At 37.4% G+C, this 24686-nt stretch overlaps 2 protein-coding genes across 4 annotated transcripts; both read right to left on the bottom strand.

Annotated features, from left to right (window-relative positions):
* Window positions 1-1040: 1040 nt before the first annotated feature.
* Window positions 1041-16775, bottom strand: dcaf1 (ddb1 and cul4 associated factor 1). Of its 2 annotated transcripts, none has more exons than XM_011477235.4 (25): window positions 16508-16775; window positions 14487-14617; window positions 14333-14409; window positions 14170-14243; window positions 13957-14070; window positions 12556-12693; window positions 11843-12439; window positions 11363-11464; window positions 11115-11273; window positions 10771-10950; window positions 10407-10616; window positions 10090-10259; window positions 9819-9943; window positions 9303-9538; window positions 7657-8732; window positions 7374-7572; window positions 6436-6518; window positions 5931-6015; window positions 5586-5819; window positions 4571-4664; window positions 3925-4029; window positions 3753-3826; window positions 3578-3673; window positions 3202-3481; window positions 1041-2245 (listed from the first exon to the last, which is right to left on the bottom strand). In XM_011477235.4, exons 2-25 carry the CDS (start codon window positions 14597-14599, stop codon window positions 2190-2192), a joined length of 4677 nt encoding a protein of 1558 aa, XP_011475537.2. In that variant the 5' UTR covers window positions 14600-14617; window positions 16508-16775; the 3' UTR covers window positions 1041-2189. The 2 variants fall into 2 exon arrangements, with proteins under 2 accessions (XP_011475537.2, XP_078806654.1); XM_078950528.1 differs by having other exon boundaries at window positions 16537-16741.
* LOC101165553 (protein SSUH2 homolog) lies at window positions 16766-23002 on the bottom strand. Of its 2 annotated transcripts, XM_011477234.4 has the most exons (13): window positions 22526-23002; window positions 22372-22439; window positions 21771-21872; window positions 20577-20652; window positions 20347-20476; window positions 20140-20200; window positions 18412-18533; window positions 18245-18307; window positions 18082-18164; window positions 17876-17968; window positions 17646-17751; window positions 17324-17431; window positions 16766-17236 (listed from the first exon to the last, which is right to left on the bottom strand). In XM_011477234.4, the coding sequence occupies exons 1-13, from the start codon at window positions 22546-22548 to the stop codon at window positions 17096-17098; spliced, it is 1176 nt and encodes a 391-aa protein (XP_011475536.1). In that variant the 5' UTR covers window positions 22549-23002; the 3' UTR covers window positions 16766-17095. The 2 variants fall into 2 exon arrangements, with proteins under 2 accessions (XP_011475536.1, XP_004070564.1); XM_004070516.5 differs by lacking the exons at window positions 22372-22439; window positions 22526-23002 and adding an exon at window positions 22103-22289.
* Between the last annotated feature and the right edge of the window lie 1684 nt (window positions 23003-24686).

Below are 24686 nucleotides of genomic sequence, written 5' to 3'. Positions count from 1 at the left end.
TTGTATCTTGTTTGCTGATGACATGACTGTTTTCATTTTATGTCATTGATCACAGATACAATGAAATTGAAAGTCCTGGTCAGTGCAATACTCACACCTTTAAAACAACCCATGGTAAATATGTACTACTAAAAACAATAAATACTACATAAAAAATATATAAAAAATGCTTCAAACAGAACACCAACTATACAACCATCAGGCTGCTGCAACAATGTGCACCACCATCTTGGAAACCTTGAGGAACTGTTGGATGCAGTGGAAGAGGGGTTACATATTGAACTTTACAAAATGTTGAATTATGTTTGGGAATTTATGATTTAGCAGTTACAGCTTACTTTAGACAAACTCAATCTAGAAAGTGTCAGAGATCACATTCTGTGCCGCTTTTTATTTGCAGATGACTATATTAAAAACATAACTTGCTTTATATATATATATATAACATGTACAAATATCAACATTTTGTTTTCAAATTGTTGGTTTTTATTTATATGATAAAAGTATGCAGCAAATGTGGGTGAAACTAACTTTCAAAATAAAACCAAGTTGTTAAAAAACATTTGTGATCCAACTGTCAAGGCAAATAAATGCACTGTATTTTTTGAGGGGAAAAAAGATGGATTTATGAACTAAAATGTATAGGAATAAAGCAAGTTAGTTAAACCAATGTCAATGTCAGAGTATAATTTGAATTTTTGAAAGCTTTTTGAATCACCTGAGTCCAATGTTGATAAACAGGTACCATCTATTCCATTGTAGAAATTATCCCTATGCTCCTTCAAACATTAGATTTGCACTAATTCATTCAAATGATCTGTTTTTGTTTTGTCTTTAAAATTCACAATGGAAAAAGCCTAAGGAACTTTATTGCATAATAGTATAAATAAATTGGCCTCCCCTTGTTGCATCATCACATCACACTGTATAATAAGAAAATGTGTTTAACTTTTGCTGTATTTGAACTGTTCCTCTTAAAAAACAGATTTAACATTTGTCTGCAAACATGGGTCACTCTTCTTCAAAAAAAAGCACAGGAGTCAAAGCACAAATTGTTCCGTTTTATTTATAGTAAAAATACTTTAGATACATACAACCTGTACAGTAAATGTGTTGAGAAACTCAAAGGTCTCCAAAAGGGAAAAGTAAATCCTAGAAACAAGAGAACCAAAAAAGTATACCATGTTGCACTGCGTTAAAGTGTGCGTGTGCTAAGCCTTTGCTTTTTCAAAAATGACAGTATCCAACATGTCAGGGGGGAAAAAGAAAAAGAAAAAAAAATTCACACACAGCATATTTTTGCAGCGTTAATCACAGTTTCTCAATATTCCAAGAATTGAAACGGTTTAACCATCAGTCCGCTAATTAACCACTCACTTCAATAACCAATGAGATTTGAGAAATAAAACAAAGTTTTCTGAACTTTATTTAAATAACTGGACCTGTGCTGGTTCCAAGCACACAAAACCCTGCATTTTTCCAACCCTGCGAGCATCCATGGAAGTCGGATCACTTTGTGAGCTCAACCATAAGATTGTAAGGAGCTAAAGACATCCGCTGCCTGCTGGACGGCTGTGAACTTGTGTCACTGGTGTTGTTACAATGTCTGCACTCGCTGGAGTGACAGCTTGATCCAATTCTTCTGTTTACATAACAAAATCAGGAGACAACATCTATTATTGGAACTGCTGAGTGGCTCTTTGGCAATCAAGAGCCCCGTGTGTTAAGATCCCTACAGCTGCCTAATTCACGGATGTTGTTGGGCTGTTTTTTTTATTTATTTTTTCCCAGACAAACTACTTGCCTTGCAACTCACATGTTGTCCTTCAGTCAGGATGGGTAGAGAATTAAAAAGGAAAAGTCAGTTGAGAAGAACCATACTTTGTGTCTTCAAAGATGGAGAGAATGAATCAATTTGAAACAAACTGGCTTTTTAAAAAGCCAATAAAGTGAGAACTTCTAAAACCTTTTTTCACTACATCTACATAGTGGCCTTTTTAAACACATCAAACCAATTTTTAATAGAAAGTTATATACTTTACAATCATTTTTGCCCAATGCCATGTCTCCATGTTCTTCTCTGCTCTTTCCTACCAAGGATCATCTGTGTTTGAGACTTTTGTAGATTATCAAGACAAATAAACTGTGGTTTTCCATGGACCCCACAGTCCTGGACGATGGGGGTATCTTCACTCATTTAGGGATAAGATGATGTCATCCTCCAGATCGGAGTTGTCCGAGCTGTCTGTTGGTGCAGCAGATCAAATGGAGATTTGGATATTAAACAACAAACATTTGGTCAGAGCATCACACTAGAAGAGCAAACGTGAAGGCTTTCTAATTCGTTTTTTATTTTCATACAGGTCTTTGGTTTACTTGCGTCTTTATTCTTAAACTTACTTCTGAAATATTCAAATTTTATTTTTAAAAATAGAAGATAGTCACTCAAAAAGCAAAACCCTTTTTTTGGAGGAAGCTTAAGGTTAGGTTAACGTTTTTTTTTAAAACTGTTCTTAAAATAAGTTAAACAGGCAACAATGAGGCTTTACTCTAAAGATTTTGAAACATGTTTTTCTGACTGGGAAAAAATGTGTTATTACTGAAGGAATATGAAATAAAACTGTTTATGTAGCTTTTAAATTAATTCTCTTTATTTGGCAAAGTGTCTGACAAATATGAATTGAATTGCAAGTCTTAAAAATTAAACAGCAGTTACCACTTTGGAATCATGTGGCACCATAACAGGCACCCAAACACAAAGGAATGACTCCCAAATGAAAACCTTTTTGAAAGTGCAGCAGAAAATAAATGCACATCCACCTCAGGGAGCTCTATGAAAAACATTCCTGAAGGACTCGATTATTCCCCACAATCAGCTGTGTGGAAGCAATCAGGTGGTTGAGTTTAAGGTCAAATCTATGCCAGATCATTCAAACTGTTCTTTTTTATTCTTTTGCTGTGATACAAATAGCAAAAGAAAACTGGCAGTTCATTTCATTAATGCATTGATGAGCACCACTGATTAGATGAAAGACAGTGGCCCTAATAATATAAGTTATCAAAGGTTGTGGTTTACTTTATAGAAAATATGTAATTCACGCTCAAGTACAGAAAATTCTGTTTGAGTCAATAAAACTGAGTTCTTCCAGCAACTTGTAAAAACTACTTATAGAAATGTGTAGACTGCTCACTTATACTCACCATTGTCACCTTCCAGGTCTGCATCGTCATTGTCAGAGTCATCCTCTTCATTATCATCGTCCTCTTCATCCTCATCCTCGTCATCGTCCTCCTCGACGTCTCCATCGTCTTCAAGAAGGCGTGCGACTTCCTCATCGGATGGAGATAATGCTTCATTGCCGTCATCGTCATCATCCTCTCCTCCATTCTCGTTTTCCAGCTCAGCAATGAGAGGATCCGTATCAACGTCATCATCAGAATCGTCATCATCGTCATCGTCTTCGTCTTGGTCATCATCCTCCTGCAACACAAAAAACAAAACTAAAGTTTCAGTCATAAAGTGCAGGTATAAGATCTGCTTCTCAGTTCAGATTTTATGAAAAAAAAAAAGTTTAACCTGATCTTCCTCATCCTCCTCCTCTTCTTCTGCAAGTCGCTGCCGGCCGACTTCATAGAGGCGACACACAGTGTCAGTGTTGACAGAGTCTTGGTTCTATTGAAAAGACAATAACATAGCTTATTTTTGGAAACTTAGGCAAGCCAAAAAGATTCTTTCAAAATATAGAATTTACCTCAATCACAGCCAGATAGCAGTCTTTTGTATCTGTGCAGAGGTCAAATATGTTCCTCTTCACATCTATAGTGGCTGCAAAAACAAATGATGTGTCACTTTCCTGAGAAATTCAAGTCTTTTTAAATCAAAGTCACATAAACATCATGATCAGCTTCTTTAGAAAATCTTACCAATGGGTTTGTAGTCTGTAGCATTAAAGGTCCTAAACGATGAGCCAAATGGACTTTTCATCTGCATTTCCATCATTTCATCTTCATCATCAGCTTGCAGCATAGCTACAAACAGACACAATGACAGACAAGGTTAGAAAACAAAGCAGCTGAAGCTTTTCTGCCCCATCTGCTAAATAATTTATTATTAATATTATTATTACTATTATTATTGGCAGAAAATTCAACTGAAAAGACACATTTTTGTTTTCTGACGTGCTGAATTTAATTTACTTTCTAAAGCATTTCTAAAAGAAATTCAACTGAAAAATAGAAGTGACAAACTTTCTTTTTCAAATAACAGCAGAATACATTTACCGTAACCATTAATTTAAAAAGAAAATTATTTTAAATTGACCATCTGTTTTACAAAATACATGCAATTATACATTTTAAAACAACTTTGGAATAACTTTTAATTGTCATTGCATAAGGCAAATCAAAAACCAAATGAATTAGAAATGCTAATATCAAGTGTCTTTTTCTTTGTGTTGTGATGTCAGATTTTCCAAAACTGGAGTTATTTAGATCTCTTCTCCTGTAAACAGGCCTGACAGTTTGTGGGACGGACGTGTTGAATCGATCCCCTGGTGATTTGTATACTTGCCTCCATAGATGACAGTCCCGCTGTTGTTGAAAACTATTCTGCACTGGTCCAGAGCAGGAACGGTGTGGAGGAGGTGGAAGGTGCGCAGATCCCACTAAAACTGGCAGTTAAGTGGCATAATATTCTTTTTTTTTCCCAGCCTTTGTTGACATTTTAATTTGCAAGCCACACATTTACCAGTAATGTTACAGCCGATTCTGGTTCAAGTGAAAGAAAAACAGTTTCATTTACCGCCTCAATTTAGGACTTCTGTGCATTTTTGCTGTCTAAAAAACATCTACCGTATTTTCCGCTATAAGTCGCCCCTTTTTTTCACAGTTTGGCAAGGGGTGCGACTTATACTCCGCAGCGACTTATATTAGAAATAAATTGAAATAAATACATTGTTAACCCTCCTGTTATGTTCATTTGTGAGGAACAGAGATGATGTTCCTGGCTCAATTTGATGTATGAGGTATGTTAAGTGTTAAGAGGATGTTAAGTGACTCAGAGAATCAGCAAACTTTTTTTACAGTAAGATCTTGAAGGCTAAGGACATAATCTATTTTCCAATGATTTCATAGATTCAGAAATGCAATAGAATTGACAACTGTTTCTACAAATACAGGATGAGAACAGAGTATTAGTTAGCCAATGATGCTTCATGAAAGGAATAAATAAATAAGTATGAGAAAGAATTACTGTGAAATTATGAGATAAACAGTCTGCTATGATTGTGTCATATGAGGTTGTGAAAGTTATTGTATCTTGGTCTCAGATTTTGTCAAATAAATTTTCCGTCAAAATGCGACTCCAGTGCGACTTATCTTTATTTTTTTCTAATTTATAATGCATTTTTGGGCTGATGTGACTTATACTCCGCAGCGACTTATAGTCCGGAAAATACGGGTATTATGTGTAAACTTATTTTGTAAAAAATGCAATATCATAGTCTTTCATGTTTAAAATGGATAATTATTACTCGTTTATCTTTCCAAAGCCTGAAAATTTTAATATATTTCAAAGTAAAGGATACAATCTCAGTGTTTATGATGACCTCCAAGCCATTGGGGTGAAACACGCCGCTGATATTCATGTTGAACTTGTCAAACTTGTGAATGGCCTGAGCTGTGCGCACATCCCAAAGCACTCCGTCGTTCAGCACCAGGTCGTCTGTTGGGTTAAAAGTAGCGCAGTTTTTCTTGTAGTTGTTAGCCAGGTCTGGGTTGTTGAGAGTAAGAGTGACCTGTCCGGTCTGGATGTCATAAATCTGGCACAGAAAAGAAAGAAATGTTCACCTTTTTACACTGCAATATTGTCTGCAATTGTATACATTCTTCTAGAAATTAATAAAAAGAAAGAAATGCTCAATTATACATACACGTGCTACATGTTCCTTTGTTCCAATGACACGATCTTGGGAAAGCTTACTGAACTCCACATAATGGTCCCCAAGGAAGGAATGCCTAAAAACAAAACACACACACAAACAACATTCCTGTCAGCCTTTTTAAAACATTAAAAACTTGTGAAGCAGAGAATTCTAAGCTTTTACTGGATGAAGAAACTGTAGTATTCCTGGGTTTTATTCACAGATTGCAGCAGCGGCCCTGACATTTTCTATGAGTTTTGTTAAGCAAAGTCAATATATTGGTACTACCAAATGAGAATCCCACAGCCGTATATTCATATTACTTTTTTTATTATTTATCCTTTTTTGCCTTTACCCCTTTACACTTTCTTATATACCTTCTTGCTTGGTTTGCCAGGAGCACAAGACACAGAAGCCAAATTCCTTGTATATGCACTGTACTTGGCCAATAAAGCGGATTCTGATTCTGGTTTAAAGCTGGTTAGTGTGTCAGGTTGATGAAAACACCACTCACTTCATGATGAACACCGATTTCATTCCCCACAGTGCAGACAAAGGATAACTCCAAGAGGCTGATGTCAAGAGGAGAGAACCATCCTAAAAAGAAACAATTATAAAAATATTGGAAACAGGTAAATATTTTAAAATCATTTTGAATTCCCTAAAAGTAAACGTCCATTATTTATATTTGGAAAATCTGCATTTTCAATGTATTAGGGTAACCTGAAATCATTCAATATAAAAATGTTTTCTTGTTCAAAATATTATTAGTGGATAAAAGCTGCCTGTTAAAAAGCACATTCTTATTTATGGATATTTGTTTGCATTTCTGCCTAAAAAGCACTATGAAGTAATTATTATACATTGTTCCCTCATTTCTGTTCCATAAATAACCTGCAATAAACTGCAATAGGTGAAATCTGATTACAGATGTTTTGAAGGCTGTAAAAGCCCTCAATGCACAATTTATAGACTTTAGTCAGACTGGCATGAAGTTTTTTACACTTTTCTCTCATTTAAACTCTTAAAGTTCAAACCTAGAAAAATAAGTCCAGTACTAGAGAATGAGAACAAAGATCTGATCACAAAGATTTATGCAACTCTGGCAAGCGGAATAAATTCTGTACAGGAGAGGCAGCATGGAGAAGATGGATTAACAGTGTCAACAGCCAATCAGGAGGCAGGAAGTGTACTGTTAAGAAAAGGAAGCAAGGTTGTGCTTGAAAAAAAAAAACATCGGTGAGACTGCGAAAGGTGAACCACAATATAGCAAGGGAACAATGCAACAGTAATTTCAAGAAGACTGTTTTTTTACCAAACAATAAAAACACAGTCCATGTCCATTTCTATTTCATTTGTTTCCTACTGTCACAAGATTCCTCTGGTCATCATCATCATACCTCTACATAATTACAAAGGCATGACACCATCCGCCATGCTTCTGGTACTGACCCGTGACGGCTCCAGGTGCGTGATAGCTGAACTGTGACAGCTGTAGCTGGCTTCCTCCTGGCCTGTAAACACATTGTAGAGCTTGAGCTGCCCTGTACACGTCCCCAGCATCAGAAACCGTTCACGAGCTGAAAAGGCACAACACATGAATCCGCTCTCATCCTCGTCTGCTTCCCTGAACACAGAGATGGGACGGAACCTGGCAAACAAAGGGGAGAATTCGGAAAGACTTTTAGAGGATGACTATGGAAACAAACTGACAGTTGGTATTAAAGCTGCAAACCTGCTAAAAATGAGGTGTCTGTCAAAGCATCCTCCATCTACGCCTCCGTATTTTGGATAAATCACTCTCCGCGTGTGTCTTGAGGTGAAATTGGTGGGGGCTTGGCGTCTCTGCTTGGGCTCGGGACATTGGTGGGGGGTGAAAAGAGAAAAAGGTGGGCAGGTAGCAACTGGGTTTTTACAGCGTGCGTGCTGTTCCCGGAGGTACTCTGTGATAATACTGTCTAAAGCAGGCGGGGAGGGCAGGTGGCGGTCAAACTGCTTCTTCATCGCTGGACTCTGGCTGAAAGCACCATGATCGGACTTCTGCCGCAGCACTCTGGCTTTCTTGCAGCTCATCGTACCGCACGTTGTTTGCCGCTCACGGGAGAAAATGATGCGTCCAATCAGCGGAGAGCTGCTGTTACAATGTGAGGCAGATGTGGAGGGAAGAACATTAGAAGAGCACACAACCGGCTGGGACGTGGAGGGGCGGCTTTGAGGATGACTGGATGCCTGGATGGGAGTGTGTGAGGGGTGGTTCCCAAGTCTTGCCCCAACGCCACTGGCAAGCCGTGGGGCACGGGGTATTGTGGCAACAGGTGAAGCAGGCGGCGGAGGGGCCACAGATGGGAAAGCAGAGGTTGAATGAGAAGTATGTGACAGACATGTCATGGGGAGATCTGCTTCTTTGGTGAGTGCGGTTGCTGTATCATGAAGGCCTTTAGCCAGAAGGTGGTTTCTGATAAGCAGCAGCAGTTCTTTCTCTGGGAAGGTGATTCTGGACTGAGCCACAACGCTTGCTCTCTGCAGCCAAGCCAGGGACACATCTGTCCCAATAAGCAGCGGTTTCCCAGAGATCCTTTCAATCAACTCTGCTGCAAACTTGCAGAACTTCACATGTTCGCTGCGTTTATCCTGCAGCACAGGCTCCTTCATAAGCTGCTGAATGTGTCCGCTGCTGAACAGAGGCAGCTTGCTGATGATCTGTCTGACAGAGGTGGAGCGCGACAGGCCCACCAGAGCTTTGCAGGCCAAAGCTCGGATCTGATCAGCATCTGTGATGGGCATCTTCACCGTCAACAGCGAGAGCAAAACCTGGAAAAAGACAAGAGTATCCATATGTCAAAGAAATTACAGCAACATGAGAATATGGACCAAAAGATCTGCTAAAAACTATCAAAGAAGGTCATCTGTTTAATCTTCTAAGGACTGATCATCGCGTGAAATTTTTTTTTTAAACACTCGAGTCTTAATTTTCCTTGCCTTAATTTGCAGTGATTAATCCTTCTGACACTAAGACTTAAAAATAAAAAATTACACAGAAAAAAAACAACAAAAACTGGAAATTGCTATAACGAGGGAACTCTGTACAACAATCAGCCTCGGATTATCTAAAATGCATCCTCGAAAATGTATATGTATAATGGTTTCGTTCACTGCATGGATACGTGCGTTTGTGAGGCAATTTAAAGCTAATAATGGTTTTTTAAGTGCATCAGGTAAAGAACCTCCAAATCACCACTGCCAGACAAAGTAGAATCTGTCTGTAGGTACAAAAACTTAGTAAATGTAGTTGTTGGAAACAATAAAAAATCTAAAACTATAAAGAAAAGGTATAAAGAAGAAACTTCACATGGGTGGTTAAAAAGTAAAAGTCAGGTCTACCTTGATGCCATTGTTGGACTGCACCACATTCCACATCTTAGTGAGCACATTCTCACTGGATTTGCTCTGCTGTGGGAGGCGACGGCGGGGGGTCCCGGCAATGAACTTGCCGATGCTGCACATGCGTTTGTCCGGCGCGCAAACACAATTGATGATAACTTGCAGGGCGGACTTCTGAATTTCTGCATCATTCACAAAGATCTCTCCCTCTGCTACAGCCAGGACTATACTCATCCCTGACGGAAAAAGAAGACGAGAGAAAGCCTCAAGAATAAAATAGGACTTTTCTGCTCAACACCGCACAATCGATAGGAAGCACACATGAATAAATCACAATACAAATCTGCTGAATTTTATTATGTTAAAATCCAGATTTTAGTGAGTGACTTTAAAAGCCAACACACCCAAGCAACAGTTACAGATGTTTTATGAGATAAAAGGAACCAATTTACCAAATGTATACACAAGCAGAATGAGACTGTAAAAACTTATCAGCATAAGAACATTTCATCTTACCCACTGTGGAAACTGTGGCTCCTCCGTCGTCCAGCACAGCAATAGATTCACACAGCAATATTTGGGTTTTTGGAACAACTGTGAGGATGCTCAGGATGTCAAGGGCATAACGAACTGTATCGCTCCTGAGGGAACAAACAGAACATTCAGTGTCATCCCTGCTGAACTACATCTGAACTCACTAAAGTGCAGATTTAGAAGGTTTTGAACGGTACAAGAGAAAAACACAAGAAAATGAATAGATTTTAGAGAATGGCTGCCCTGTTGTTACCTGCCATAATAGGTCCTCCATTCACAAGCAATGGAGATAAGTTGAAGAAGTAGCTGGACACATGAGAGCTTGTGAAAGACCTCAGCTGGTTCCCAGTACAGTCGAAGAGGACCGTACTCTATCAGAAATTCCATCATTTCTACCACCTGCTCACGACTGTAGCTGACCGCCTGACAGGTAACACAAGAAAGCAAAGTCTTACTACAGGAAAACAAAGAGATTTTGGACCAAATGCAGCTCAAAGTAAGTAGCTACTTAAAATTATCTTTATCATAAAATGCTCAGTGGTTTCAAATCGTTCTCCGTCCTCGGTTTACCTTGTAGTACGGCTGTGAGTGAATGGGGGCACCGCCCTCGGTGCGCTGCAGCGATTGCTTCACCTGTTCCACCTTTATTGCCAGATGGGCTTCAAAGTACCTGCGCAGAGCCATGCAGGTGTGCTTGGCCGTCTGCCTGCTGGAAAAAATCTCGTCATCGCTCAGAAGCGCTCCCTGGTCCTCAGGGTTCAGGATCTCCAGTGTGCTAATCTGAAAATAGTGGAGTCAAGTCAAACATCAAGACGCTAACCATCTGTTAAGTTAGAACCAGCAACTGCATTGACGGTTCAGTTTAAGAGGGTCTCCAACCGGTGAAACAGATGGTCAGGTTTACAGAGTAACACAGCAGACTGGCAAGTCTTACCAGATTTACTAGCCGCCGGAGTCCATCCTGTCTGTCAAAAAGCTCCAGAACAGCACGGAAAGAAAACGAGATGGAGAAGAACATGGTTGCGTGGCAGCAGCCGGAAGCATGTGAGCATTCCAGCAACCAGAGTGTGTAAGCAACCACATCTGACAGGATGGAGTGGGGCAGCATGCACACCTGGACAGGAGGAGACACAGGAAGAAAAGAGTTATGCTGAAATTCGTGAAGGAAAAAAAGTCTTTTAAAGAAATGATTTCATTAAATTGTCTGCAGACATATGAATCTGAAAAAATAAAATCAGCGTGGTGAAATAACTCATTTATTTTTGTAGGTCTTTGTACCCTTTCCATGGCATCTTGGTTGTAGGCTAGATAATAAAGGCACAGTGAGACTCCAGTAGCAGCCATTGAAGGCCTGGGAATTTCCAGCAACTTCTGAACTCCACCATTAGCAACAAACTCGGCTGCAAACTTTTTATGCAAAAGCAGTGAGGCCAGATACTGCGAGAGAAGGAAGCAAAAAACACAAACTTTAGGCGTTTGCTTTTGCCTCCAACTTATAATAGTCAAATGCTGAAAGGAAAGTTTACCTTGAGAGCTTCAAATGTTAGCTGTACATCATTGGTCTGCTTTAAATCCATATAGTGCATGAGTAGTTCACAAGCACCCATCTGCATAAACACTGCCAGCAGCTGTTTTTTGAAGAGTGAGAAGGAAATGCATGTTAAAAAAGGTTTCAGTACTTCAAAAAACCTTTAAATGCCCATTTGTCAAAAATTGTCTCTATATTCAATGCACAAAATGATTAGCTTTACTTCCTCTAACATATAACCTAAAATGACCTACATCAGTCATTCAAAACAACTTTAAAAAAATGTATTCTAAATCGTGCCAGAGTCCATCTTAATCAACAGCCTCAATTATTTCTGCAATTCCAGTGCAACAGTGACACCTACTGGTAGGTTTGTAAATCTAGGGTCAAGTACTTGGCCACAGCTAAGTACTAATAATTAATTAGACAGTTTCAAAGCAGTTTGAAGATTTGTACAGGCTGATGGAAGGAGACCAACCTCCTGATACTCCCCCAAAGGAGTAAGATATTGCAGGATAAGCCTCTGCTCGATCTCGGGGGTTAAAGGGTACAGATGATAGTTGTTGCCGATCACCCAGGGACTCATCTCAGACCAGCTGCTGTTTGAAAGCTCACTGAAGCTCCTCTCTGGCTCAGGCAAAGAGAAACTATGCTTCTGCTTTGACGTCCTTGCAGTCTCCCTTTCAGTCCTTCTTTTCAGGTAACTGCTACCGTCAGGCAAACCTGGGTGCGTCGATAAACCTGAGGCGGACATGGGCTTCATCATGGTTTTAACGGCTGAGTTGACGCGGCTGCTCGTCTTGTGAGGAGAGTTGAGATGGAATGAAAGCTCGTTCTCAGGCTCGTTGGGCGAAAAAGAAATTTCCCGATCTTCCTCTGGTCCCATCCCCTGCTTGTCAGCTCCATTTCTACTTGGTGTGAAGGGCTTCTCTTCAAAGCTTCGGTCAACAGTTTCCTCGTCTAAAGGTAACAAAGGTGCACTTAGACTCTTCCTTGGGCTAATTCGCTTGATTTCCCTCTTGTTCTCGGCATCTTTATCTTGAAGCTCACGCAAACGATGCAGCATCAAAGGAACCTTTCCGATAAAAAGAATTTAAGAAAACAAAAAAAATATTAGGAATATACACTCATATATGTGACATTTTACACTTTTTTAGGAATTAATACAAGATATAAAAAGTCTTTACTGACCAAAACAGAGTTCTCCTCTCTGTAGTTGGCAGCAATGTCCTGGTTCTCCATGGCACCTGCCAACAATCCTGTGGCATAAATTCTGAGAGGCTGCTCGGCCTCTTGAGCCCACTTAAACAGCCGTTCCACTATTCCCTCCTGACAAGACAAATTTGTAAAAGCAGAACACTTCAATTACGAGATTATAAAGCCTAATTTAACGGGGGGATGTGTTAATTAATTTGATGCTTGACCAAATAAAAACATTTGATAAAAAAGCAACCCTTTAAATAGGAAAGAAATGTCACAGTAACATAGATTTACTTTTACATCAAAACATGGTGTTGCAGGAAAGACAAGAAGCAATAATTGAAGATTTAATCTTTCTTGCTATTAATTTTGAAATTACCTACATAGGCAAAAAAAAAAACTAATGAAAAAACAAAAGCTACTATACTTGCTTTAGCTAATGATATTTTACTAAGTACAAGATTCACAAGTATAATAGTTATAGTCTAAGTAGTATAATTTTAACAATACATCAAAGTGTGTGAAAATTTACTATTCCATCACTTCACAGAATAATTAAAGCATTAACCTGCTTTTCAGTATCTGTAAATTAGAATAATGTTGGAATGCATAAAAGCAAATATGAGGCAACTCATATACATTATTCAAACACATAAGCAGTGTGCATTAATGCTAAACAATGTTCCTGCACCAACTCCAAGGCTATGTCCAAATTTTCTTGACTACGCCCCTCACTACTAAAACTATATAGTGCAGGACTATTTAGTATCCTGGATTTTAAAACCAATGCAGACAGACACCATTCTCACTTCTTTTTTTTTTATTGCCAATTACAGCACTGCTTTCCCAAAAAAACCTGATAAGTCCGAACATTGTCAGTCTGCCCCAGGGCAGCTGTGGCTACATCGGTAGATTACCATCACCAAGTATAAATGAGGAGTGAATGAATAATGGGCACGAAAATAATTCCAATCCATTGTTATTATTATTACTTAACAAAGACTATTCATTAATCTTCTGTGTTCTGAAAAACTTGGATAGCTTTTTTAAAAAGAAAAAATTGTTCAAACGCAATACATTGTGGTGTATATTTGCCAATCTTGTGACCGTTGATGCACACTAGATTTTCACAGACTTCTGGGAAATTTATAGGGCAATGGATTTTGAAATTTTAGATTCGGACAGCTCTAGAAAAAAGCAAACGCACTATATAGTCCACTAAGTAGAGAGTAGTGAAGGAATTCGGACACAGCTCGAGTGTTAGCAATTCAGTAAAATACTGAGTAAAATCTTTTATCCTGTGCAGGTGTCCTCAGTACTGAAAGTCATTTTGAAGTAAGTTTAAAAAAAAAAAAAAGAAACACATTGGCAATGAAGTCAGAGACAACAAACCTTTTCTTGAAAAACCACAGCTGTCTCTAATCCAGGCATGATGTTCTGCAGCAGACGGCAAGCTGCTGCATTGAGGGGGAATTCCCTGCTCGTCATCACATAGTTGTTCACCAACTAAAATACAGACGTTTTAAAATGATCTTCTGAGTAGACTATAGAATATGCTTTAACTTTTACAAGAAAAAAAGAATACATTTGCTCATCCATTCTTACAGTGTTCATGAAGTCATCATTCTTGAACAGGATCTTCAGTAGATGCCCTAACATACATTCAGGATCAGCTCTCCCTGGTGGTCAAAAGGGAAAAATACAAAAACATAGAAGAAACTTTAAACTTGTATTTGAGCAATTGTTTGTATTTTTCTCTTCTCCATACCAGGATGCCGATCATCAAACGGGTCGGGGTCTGCTTTGTGGTACTCCTCTGTCTCCTTTTCAACAAGCTCAGATATTCTGAAAGTTACCGCACATCAAGAGATTTAACATCACCTTTAACATCATAAAACACAAAAAATCAGAGACGCACTTACTTTGTAAGAAGGTTAACCAGGTCTTGTGTGCTGCCGTGCTGTTCCCTTTCCCACTGCTCCAGCAGAGCAGTCAGCTCCGCTTTTGAGTCCACACTGGCGGGTGCTGACGCCATTGTGATGCCTAGAAGGGCCTGAAGAACAAAAAGTGCACCCCTTTATTTAAATTAACAAACGGGTAGGAGCATGAAATCAGACAAGTATTGCACTGATAACAGATTTTTTTGCGCCCTCCAAGAACTGGTGACAAATATAACTATTTATCTTAACAGGCTGAATAAAGTCAATTAAACATCCAACGAGATGAACATTAAAACAGTAGGCTGAAATTCCATTCAACACTTATAAACTTTGTGTGAGGAACTGCCTCTGAGGAAGTATGGTGACTTTTCACAGGTGCAACTGGAAATACTCAGAACAAAACGGTTAAAGACTCAAAGACCCTCTCCGATCATCTTTCATTCCATTTTAGAGACATTCCTAGTGGTCTTTTAATTATGATGATGCCATGTTTTACTTAACACACACAAAAATACAAAAAACCTGAGTCACTTTTTAGGACAGTTTTAGTTTCATACTCGGAAACACATTTTTAAGCTTATTTGTTTCTTAATGAAAAAAATGCCACATAATGTTAAAAACACCAAAAACTACGGTATTTTCATTCGTGTTAAAGTTTACCAGTGAAAATGAGGGCAAATCTTTAGCTAACTATTGGGCTCAAAGTGTCAATTTTGGAGCTTTAAAAAAAAAGGGGGGGGGGGGGGTCACATAATCCACTAAGGTCGGGTGCACTGAAGACTTGTTTTGGTGTAAACGAATCACGCAGAAAACAGGAACCGATAAACTCATGTAACTTTTTTGCCTGCTGGTAAATAAACAACCAGACACGTCCCTATATGACCTCAACTACCTGGTTTTTTTATTAACCCATGTAGTACTTTTTGTAATATTTCTTGTTGAAGGCATGGTTAACCCTTGTGCTATCTTAGATGACCCCACCCTTACTTTGACGTGTTCTCCCTACCATGACAAAGGTGGATAGAGGTGGAAAGATTTCATGTAATCCGTGGACACCAGTGAAGATCACAAGTCATTGAAGAAAAAAGGTTCAGTCAGAGCACTGTCTAGTGGGTCTAGATGACCCCACTCCCAATGGTAAAGTCCTTAGGATAACACAAGGGTTAATAATTACAAGAAAATTCGTCCTTTTTTAATTCTCTACTGGTAGCTTTTTTTAAACTCACTCTAATGATTTTTTGTAGCGATTTGTTCAGCACTTACTGTTTTCGGCAAGAATTAAACCTAGTAAGCAAGTCGAAAAAAGGGTTGCTTTTTCTGGTCATCTTTTTACTGCTTCCACCCGTCGTTGTTTTATTTAAATAGCGAATCGTTTTGATATTTTATTTCGACAGCTAGTGTTGACTGTTAATCGCCATAATAATGCAAGTCGTGTTTTTTAATTATCTCCTCCAAATGTTTTATCAAAAATCCAGTTAATATTTGATTTTGTATCACAAAAAAAGCGCCAGACACAAAGACTTGGGGGAAACAAACATTTCCGCTTCACTGCTTCATAACCGACTGTCTGCACGTGTGAGTTCCTCACGGGAATGCAACTGTCAAAGTTGACCCGAAGTTAATTGCTTATTAATCTTTTTAGAATTGTCATTTAGTCAGAATTGAAGTATAAGTTATTCATTTAAACGTTTTTAAAGACATTACTTTGTTTCTTTAGCTGTCCTGAGCAACACGAAAGTGCCGTGCTTCATGCGTTGTTGTTTGCTTTGTTGTTTGCTTAGCAAATACAGTTGCTTCACACGGCAGCTGAGCTAGCCTAAAGCGCTAGCTAGACACAATTGTCTCTTAAAACTCTACATTTGTAACGTACAATTGCTCACAAATTTCGGGAATTGAAAAACATCATGGTCAGATGTTTTAATGTCATTTACATTAATAAAAGAACTCGTATTTCAAAACACAAGTGGGCTTAGTACAAGTAAAAGCATCACAGATGAACCTACCTAGTGGTTAGCCAGAGCGCTAACTTTACCTTGCTCCTCCAAGTTCCTGCTTGATATCCTCGATATAAACAAAAAATCGACCTACCAAAATAAGTCCCAATTTAGCTGCTGTTTGAAGAATTATAATACATTGATTACAATTTTACCGGCGTCCCTTAATTCGCTTATTTTACAGCTTTCTGTTCACGGTTTATTATCATTATGGCGAACACGTTCTTGACGTCATTCAACTGCGACCGTCCATTGTTAATGACATCATTCGAAAAAATAAAACTCGTTTATTAGCATTTTTTATGAAAAATATAGTCAACATAAAATACAAATGCATTTAATGTGTAATTATTCAAATATAATAATTATTGAAATATAATAATTATTAAAATCATAATTGGAGATTGATTTAGTCAAAAGGTTAAATTGATAAAAGTCTCATTTTTTTCCTCCATTTGTCCCATATTTTCCCTTTATGCTTTGATTTCCACCGTAATTTCCAACTTATATATGGGTAAGTGATTTCAGTCAGTTTTACTGACCCACACATCCTGTGGCTTTGATTGCTAAAACAGAGCTCATCATCTGCTCCCACAATTACATTACAGAGCAACAACAGGTAGCAGGATAATTATCCGCACTGACTTTGAACTCATTTCCATAAACAAAATAAATGTGGGATTCCCCTTTCCATGTGTAGGTGACTTTTGTGACAGGGATCAGCTCGATGGTTTGGCGCTGAAAAGAAAATAAGGTTATTTTGAATGGATTTAATTGAGGAGATTTTGAATGAATCCAATTATACCAAAATAAATAAATAAACACCTGCCGCAAAACGCGAGATGTCTTAAAATATTTTCCCTGGTGTTCACTGACAAGACGCTGGGAAGCCTGTACCACAGTGGGATCTGGAAAGCCCATCACAGGGTACACCTGAAACAGTCAGTCACAAGCATAACATAAGCAACGGTCACTTCTTAAAATGTACATTTACTTAAGCAAAAAAATACAGAACTGATAAAAACAAAACAAAACTTCCAACTCAAGTAAAAGATTATTTTAAAAATGTAATGATTGTTTACTTGCATAAAAAACACCATTTATGACCAGATTGTATTCTAAAAAGACAGTTTAAAAGCACTGTTACCATGGGTTGGGAGTCTTTGAAAAGCTCCTTGCCAGACACTTCACGAAGATTTTCCATCTGAAGTCCACTGCGCTGTTCCACAACATAATCATCAGTGTTGTTAGTCCTGCAAGGAAATACAAAAACATAATCAATAATAGAAGGAAAATAAATGTTAACCGAATAAGATTATTATAAAGATTTCTCTTCTAAATATACAGTATAGATTGCTGCTTCACAGCTGTTCCAACCATTTCACAGTGAGGTTGATGAAGACAAGAAGCTGCTGTTTTCCATTGCAAATCTCACACATCCTGGATCCTTGCCCATTACAGTCATTGCAACTGTAAGGAAAAACATTTGGAAACTTAGCAAGTTCAAAATTGTGCACACTGTTGTATTTTAAACTGGTTTCCATTTTCGCTTTGTTATAAATCTAAAGGTGTTGACTGCGTACGTCTCTCTGCCTCTGCCATTGCAGTGGTAACATCTGTCATCTCCAATGCGGAATCCAGATCCATTGCACACCCAACAGAGTTTCTGACAGAAAGAACAATTCCATTCATTTGCTTCTTGATTGAAGCAGAGCGGAACCTTTTCATCCTCTGGAAAATACTTACGTTACCAGCTCCAACACAGTCTTTGCAAGGTTTTCTCCCCATTCCCACGCAGCTGTGGCAGTTCTGATGATCAGTTTTTGTTTAAAAAAATAAAAATAAAATACAAAAAACCTACTAATGTAAGATGCAAAGATGCAACTATGTTATAATATTTTCTTATGGCTTACCTTCACAGATGACGTGTATGGAACTTTGATGCACTGCCTCCCTTCCACAAATAAACTGGGTAAGTTTGCAGGAATATCCCAAGGCCCCGGAGGTGGCTGTGCATAGGCATCCACTGTTTGGCCTGGTCCAAATAAAACACCTTGTTAGGCTGCCATAAGGATTGACCCAGTACTAGTAAACTACTAGAGAAAACATTGTTGTCCTAAACTTTGTGCAAATGTACCAATAAGAATTGATGCTACTTTGAAGACAAAAAGTAGAAACACCAAATGTTAGTTTGATTTAGATTTTTCTTTGTTTGCTCATTTTGAATTATATAAATTCAATATTATTGAAAATATAACATTAAATAAAAAAAGTTTGCACCAGACTGAATCATGCTCATGCTGCTGTTAGATCGGCACTGCAAGGGATTGTGGGATACCATTCCCTTTGCCTGTCTAGATGGATTTGGGTTTAAGTGTGGGTTTTTGACCAAATGTTTTTACCGGTAGTTGTTTAGCCGTCTTACTGTGTATTGTCTAGTTATTTTGTCCTACGATGTTTAATTCTTTCTGCACCATGAGTGAGAGGGAGGGAGAGGATGATGAGTTTATTTAACACCCCTACATTCTATCATTTTAATGTTAAAGACGGAGTAATGGTAGATGATTGCATGCTACAATTCCATATTGTTTCTTTCATTTTATTGTTATAAAAATGAGAATATCTACAGGCTAAAACATAGACACATGTAAACACATGAGAGTTCAAGAAGTACGATAAATTAAGATGGAAAAAGATTTAATTGGAGTAATATGACATTTAGATAAATATCTAAATTTAAGTTGTAAAAATAAATATTGAATTGGATAGACGTAAAAAGTTAGGTTAAATAAATTTAACTCAATTACTTGTTACCAATAGAAGTATTTCATTCAAGTGGGCAAAACTGGATAAGTTATTTGTGTGTGTGTATATATATATATATATATATATATATATATATATATATATATATATATATATATATGCGTCACATCGAAAACAGAAATAAGATCAGAAACTCGTGCGTTTAATTTGTCTGTTCTTTTTCTCTCTTTCTTTTGCTGATGATGCAGCCGTGTCATTTTTTTGATGGGTGTATAATCTTCATACGCCGTCATTAAAATCTAGGAGTCCGTCTCACTGAAGTATAGGGCTCTCTTTTTTTCTCTCCACACGTTTCCATGGTGACTCCGGAAATCGGCGATCCATTGAGAATGTCTTTATGTACTTGACATGCACACGCATTAACCGAGGGTTACCAAGTCGAGCGTGATTACGATAACTCATATCCGGCCTTTTGAAACCGACATACCCAGAGTAAGGGTAAGATTTCAGGGTTAAAGTCAGGGTAGTTTAAATGTGCTTTCTGGAATACCCCCCTGGAGGCCGGGAGTTTGAGACCTGTAGTCTATAACAATATGTGTTTCCCAGACAAGCTGGTTTAAATGAAATCATTTTTTGGGTTTTCACCATAAAATATACATAATGTGTTTTTTATGAATGAGTATATTTTTTTATGATTGCTAAATGTTTTTTATAGTTTCCTTGTGATGTGCAAGATAAATAATTCCGGTTTCAATTATGACTGATTTTTGCACACAACCATTTCTTTACTCTGAAACTTCCCATTTCAAAATTTCAAAAACTAACATTGTAAATGTGATTATGAGCAATAAATGCAGGCAGTTACAGATGCATACCAGAGTATGGTTCATTGCTCCATTCTGTAGATCGCGATTCAGTAAATGTCTCTAGGCGATACTGGAAAGAGAAATAAAATATACATCAGACACAAAAATATTTATTCTTGTATTTAAAGATGTAAATGCCAAAACAATACAAGGAACAGAATTTTGATGAAGTTTTTCTTTAATTATTGCCCACACTTATAGCCTCCATTCTCTTACCCTATATGTATTGAAGGCCTCCATGTTGGTGATCACGCCATCTTTTGCAGGAGCAGAGCTGTAGCAGCATTTGCTAGAGGCAAAAAGCATGAAGGCCTCCCGTGCAGTATCTTCAGATATAGATGGGATGCTGAAAGTCAATGTCACATTGAATAATTGTTTATGATGCTTTATAATTATAATTGGGTATTTGTAATAGCTTAAAAAACAAGCTGAAAGAAAGACATTACTTCCAATTTGGCTGTTCTGGTCCAGGTGTAGGCTGAGGACCTGGGTAAGCAGGCATGGGGGGTGGCAAAAATCCCCCTACAACACATGGCAAAGTCCTTTACTCTTATTTATCTGTGCACAGCCTCCTTATGGTTGGGCAGACCTGATCCAGACACAGCTTGGATCAGGTCTGAAATAGCTCAATAATTAACTAATTAAAAAAATATATATTTTCCATTCATTTTAATATTCTTATATCTCAAATTCCTATTTTTTCAGTAATTTCTGAGCATGTTTTTAGGAACTTCCTGTTTGTCTTTTTAATTTTCTTGTGCATACCACAGTTGAAAAATAAAAAATAAAACATTTAATTAATCATGTGTTGTCATGTTTTGATCTATTTTTTTGTGACAAGTACTTTTTGTTGGGTATATTATATCAGGTAAAAATTACCCGGCAAAAGTGATGGTGTAACTTTATACAGCAAAAGTGTTCTAGGGTTAACCATATCTATTAAACCAATCTTTAAATGTGTTGTAACATCCTCGGTTACCAACTGTCATTATGAAGGTTTTCTTGAATTTGAATTTTATTTGAATATTTCTTAGTTGATCTTCTGACATTAAACCCAAGTGTGCTTTGTGAAAGGCTCCAATACATCTGCAACACGTGTTGAGTAACAACTAGCTTTTTTTTTCACGACAATTGCTTTTGCGTTTCTCCATTAAAATTGTGTGTATACAGGCCATTTAGACCATTGCATTTATGGCCCATGTTACTCATCAATTAATCAGATGCTGCCAGTTGTTTTTTTCCCTGTCTTTGGTCTGATTTTTTTAAGTAAGTACAATGACAAATGTTGTATAAGATGATAGGAACAGGAGGAAATGATTGTTTCAAGATTGCAACTACTTTGAACTATGACAGCATTAATCTGTTTTTTGTTTGTTTGTTGTTGTTTGCTGATTTATGGCAGAATACAATCAGTTTTTAAGCAACAGTTACAATAAAAAAAGAATCTAACCCGTTTTATTAAAGTATTTTAAAACGCTATTTTCCAGCTTTTTATTATTATTACTAGTATTTGTTATTGCTGTTGTTCTTCACCGAACCAAACAATATTTGGACTTATCTTTATGGCAACTTTTGCATTGAACTTTGAATTACAAAATTTAGGAAGTTGAGCCATGGGAAATTGTGCAGAATGACAGTACCTCCACCCGCTACTGTTCCTTCATATCCCGGCATGCTGTCAAACATGGTGGCCGGCGGAGCACTCGGGCCGTAGGATTCAGCGGTGGGTGGACCCAACATAGCTGGAACCAAAACGAGAACAACAAGTTCAGTGAGACATTTTTAAACGTAGACCTTAAGATTCAACAAGTCTTCTCAAATGTTTGCGAATAACAAGAACCATAGATAAATTTTGTTGAAACACCCAAACCGCCACGAACTCTGTTACTGAAGTGAAATTTCATTCATGTTTGATGAATTATCTATAATTGAATATACTCCCATGATTCCACGCGGTGAAGAAGCCACTTACCTTGCCCCTCCATGTTAAACATTTTGACACCTTCAGTAACACTACAGACTCTGGACAACCTTCTTCCTCTTCTTTAATGTAAATGTTTTCTACCCTCCGTACGCTATGACAATCTGCTGTGTGCTTGAAGACGCCCAACGTCACAAACAATCACTACGGCTATGACGTCACTCCACCGGAAGCTTCGCTGCAATAAGCCAGATTCCATCGTCTTAAAAAAACAAATAACTGAACAGTGATAAGGTTTAGTATCGTGTCTTGGGTCATACCTGCAGTCCCTGCCGCTGCTGGGGCATAACATGGGTTCGCCACTCCATACTTATTACTTTGACTGCCGCTAAAGACAAAGAAGAAAAAAAGTAATAAGAAGCAACAGTTAGGGTTGCAAAGAACTATTTTGTTGTACATTTGTAAGATTCTTACCTCGCAAGGGGCTGGTGTTCCATTTTTGGAAGCTTTCATCAGTCAAACAGGAGAATCTGAGCAGTGAAACTGAAAGCACACGAAGGGGCTTTTGCGGAAATATATCAAATTGACCACTGACGTGACAAAAAAAAATCATTGACCTTTTACAGAACAACGCCACTCCCCAGCAATTTACCGCGATTGGTTGTTCAGTAACAAACGTTTTTTGAGTGTCTGTGTTTCGTCTATGAAAGAGTTCTTTAAACAATAGCGAACTTTGTTCTCCCTTAAGTGCGTTTTTGAATATGTAAATGTAGAAATAATCTGTTTTATATCTTTATTTATTTTCAGGGGACAATTTACGTTAGGCAAATACAATTAAAAGATTGTGGCTATACGTTTCTGTGACATATACCTGTAATACTAATTTAGCCTTTATTAATTCATGAAAAATCGCATTGCCTCGACACCGAACCACAGTACCCATAAGCCATTGCTGTAAAAAATTGAAAAGTCCTTTTCTTTTCTTTTTTTCTTTTTTTTAAACTTTATTGTACAAAACGGAAGTACTATACAAAACACAATTTTAAGAAAAATAAACTTTAAATATGCCAGGGCAGCATACATATTACATGCATTTTACATAAAAACATTCAGGTTTCTACAACTTTCGTATAAACATACAGCTTTCTTAAGGCATTTTGAGATATTACTGAGATATATGTCAATTTGTTTGAGTAACACAGGGGAAAAGAATAGAAGATGAAAAAATTTGAACTTATGAATATAAAATTTGTCAAATAAAATAATTATTAATTATGTGTTTTTATTTGAGTCCAACTTTTTACTATGAAAAACAAAAATTATATATTCAAAATTTCAGAGTGAAGTTGGGGTAAATATGTTTTCTGATAAATTGTTCCCAAAAGATTTTAATTTCAGCACAGTTCCAAAAAAGATGGTTAATTGTTTCTGGTTGTGTTTTGCAAAAAGTACAGTTAGGATCAATTGTTTTAACGTATCTTATTTTTATTCATTGGTGGGGTAAATTTTGTGCATTATTTTAAAAGAAACTTCTTTCAATTTATTATTTATCATACATTTTTGGGTCACACTCCAGCCTTTCCTCCAAATACTATTGGGAACAAAACGTCTCTACTAGGTTTTAGTACATGGTACATAAATGACATCCCTTTGAAACTGGGCACGTGTTTTTTTGTTGTTGTTCTTGTGTGTAGGAGTAAAGCAGATTTTTCCTGTGGTGGTGCAGCTGCATCCATAGAGGGCATTTCTTCATTCGTAGCACTTGTTTTAAACATTTGGCAAATTTCTTTGGAAACAGCATCAAACACAATGGCATACTCTTTAGGAGTTACAACAAAATTGCATTTACAGCTGAATTCAGTATACCTTAATAAATCCTGTTCGTGTCAAAAAGTTGGCCCACCAGTAGAATTTCTTTCTAAACCAATGTGGAAAAAAACAAAGATTTGTTCTTATATAATATGTATTTGTTGTTCCAAATAAAGAAGTTATGGGGAGAGAAATTGTGTTTGTACAGAAGTGCTCATGAAAGAAGAGCTTGTTTGTGGAATGCCGATAGTTTAGCTGGTATTTTCTCAACATTTCAATGACAAAGGAGAAGAAAATTAAGGTTGCCTTAGTTTGAAAATATAAAATGTGGAAATATATTCCAAATTGAAGTAGGATTTTTTTAGGTAAGATTGGACCTGGTTCATTTTAAATGTGTTATTTAGTGTTGTAAAATCAAGAAAGTTTAGTCCTCCATTCTTGTACGAGTTCATTAAAACAGATTTTTTTAAATAGTGTATACGATTTTTCCAGATAACGTTAAATAAAATTTGGTCAACAGATCTTAGTGTTTGTCCACGTACAGAGATAATGTGAGAGATTCCCTCTGCTTTTGACAGAAGCACTCTGCCCTTTCAAGCCACAAGTTAAAACGTTGTCTAGTTTTCTCTATTACGGGACTGAAATATAAAGAACTTCTCTCTAGTTCGTTTTTGGCAATGGTAATCGCTAGGTATGTTACACTTTCTTTGATGGGAATTTCACGTATGGATCCTGTTTTACCATTTTTAATAGATAGTAATTCATATTTTTTAAAAGTAAGATGAAGTCCAGAGACATTAGAAAAAGCTTTTATAAGATTTAGGAC

The sequence above is a fragment of the Oryzias latipes genome, chromosome 7 (assembly GCF_053564925.1).
Source record: "Oryzias latipes strain Hd-rR chromosome 7, Olatipes_Hd-rR_3.1".
NCBI lineage: Eukaryota > Metazoa > Chordata > Actinopteri > Beloniformes > Adrianichthyidae > Oryzias > Oryzias latipes.
This window is presented reverse-complemented; position numbering and strand designations above follow the sequence as displayed.

What these genes read in the sequence shown, in the direction of transcription:
- dcaf1 (XM_011477235.4), bottom strand. Translation starts at nt 14,599, where the DNA reads ATGGCGTCAGCACCCGCCAGTGTGGACTCAAAAGCGGAGCTGACTGCT. An exon ending in TCCGGCGGCTAGTAAATCTG is followed by an intron (nt 10,617 to 10,770) that starts GTAAGACTTGCC and finishes CACTATTTTCAG; the next exon opens with ATTAGCACACTGGAGATCCT. An exon ending in ACTCACAGCCGTACTACAAG is followed by an intron (nt 10,260 to 10,406) that starts GTAAACCGAGGA and finishes GTTACCTGTCAG; the next exon opens with GCGGTCAGCTACAGTCGTGA.
- LOC101165553 (XM_011477234.4), bottom strand. Translation starts at nt 22,548, where the DNA reads ATGGAACACCAGCCCCTTGCGAG. An exon ending in AGCAGCGGCAGGGACTGCAG is followed by an intron (nt 21,873 to 22,371) that starts GTATGACCCAAG and finishes TTTTGGTTCCAG; the next exon opens with CTATGTTGGGTCCACCCACC. An exon ending in ACTGTGTTGGAGCTGGTAAC is followed by an intron (nt 18,165 to 18,244) that starts GTAAGTATTTTC and finishes TCTTTCTGTCAG; the next exon opens with AAACTCTGTTGGGTGTGCAA.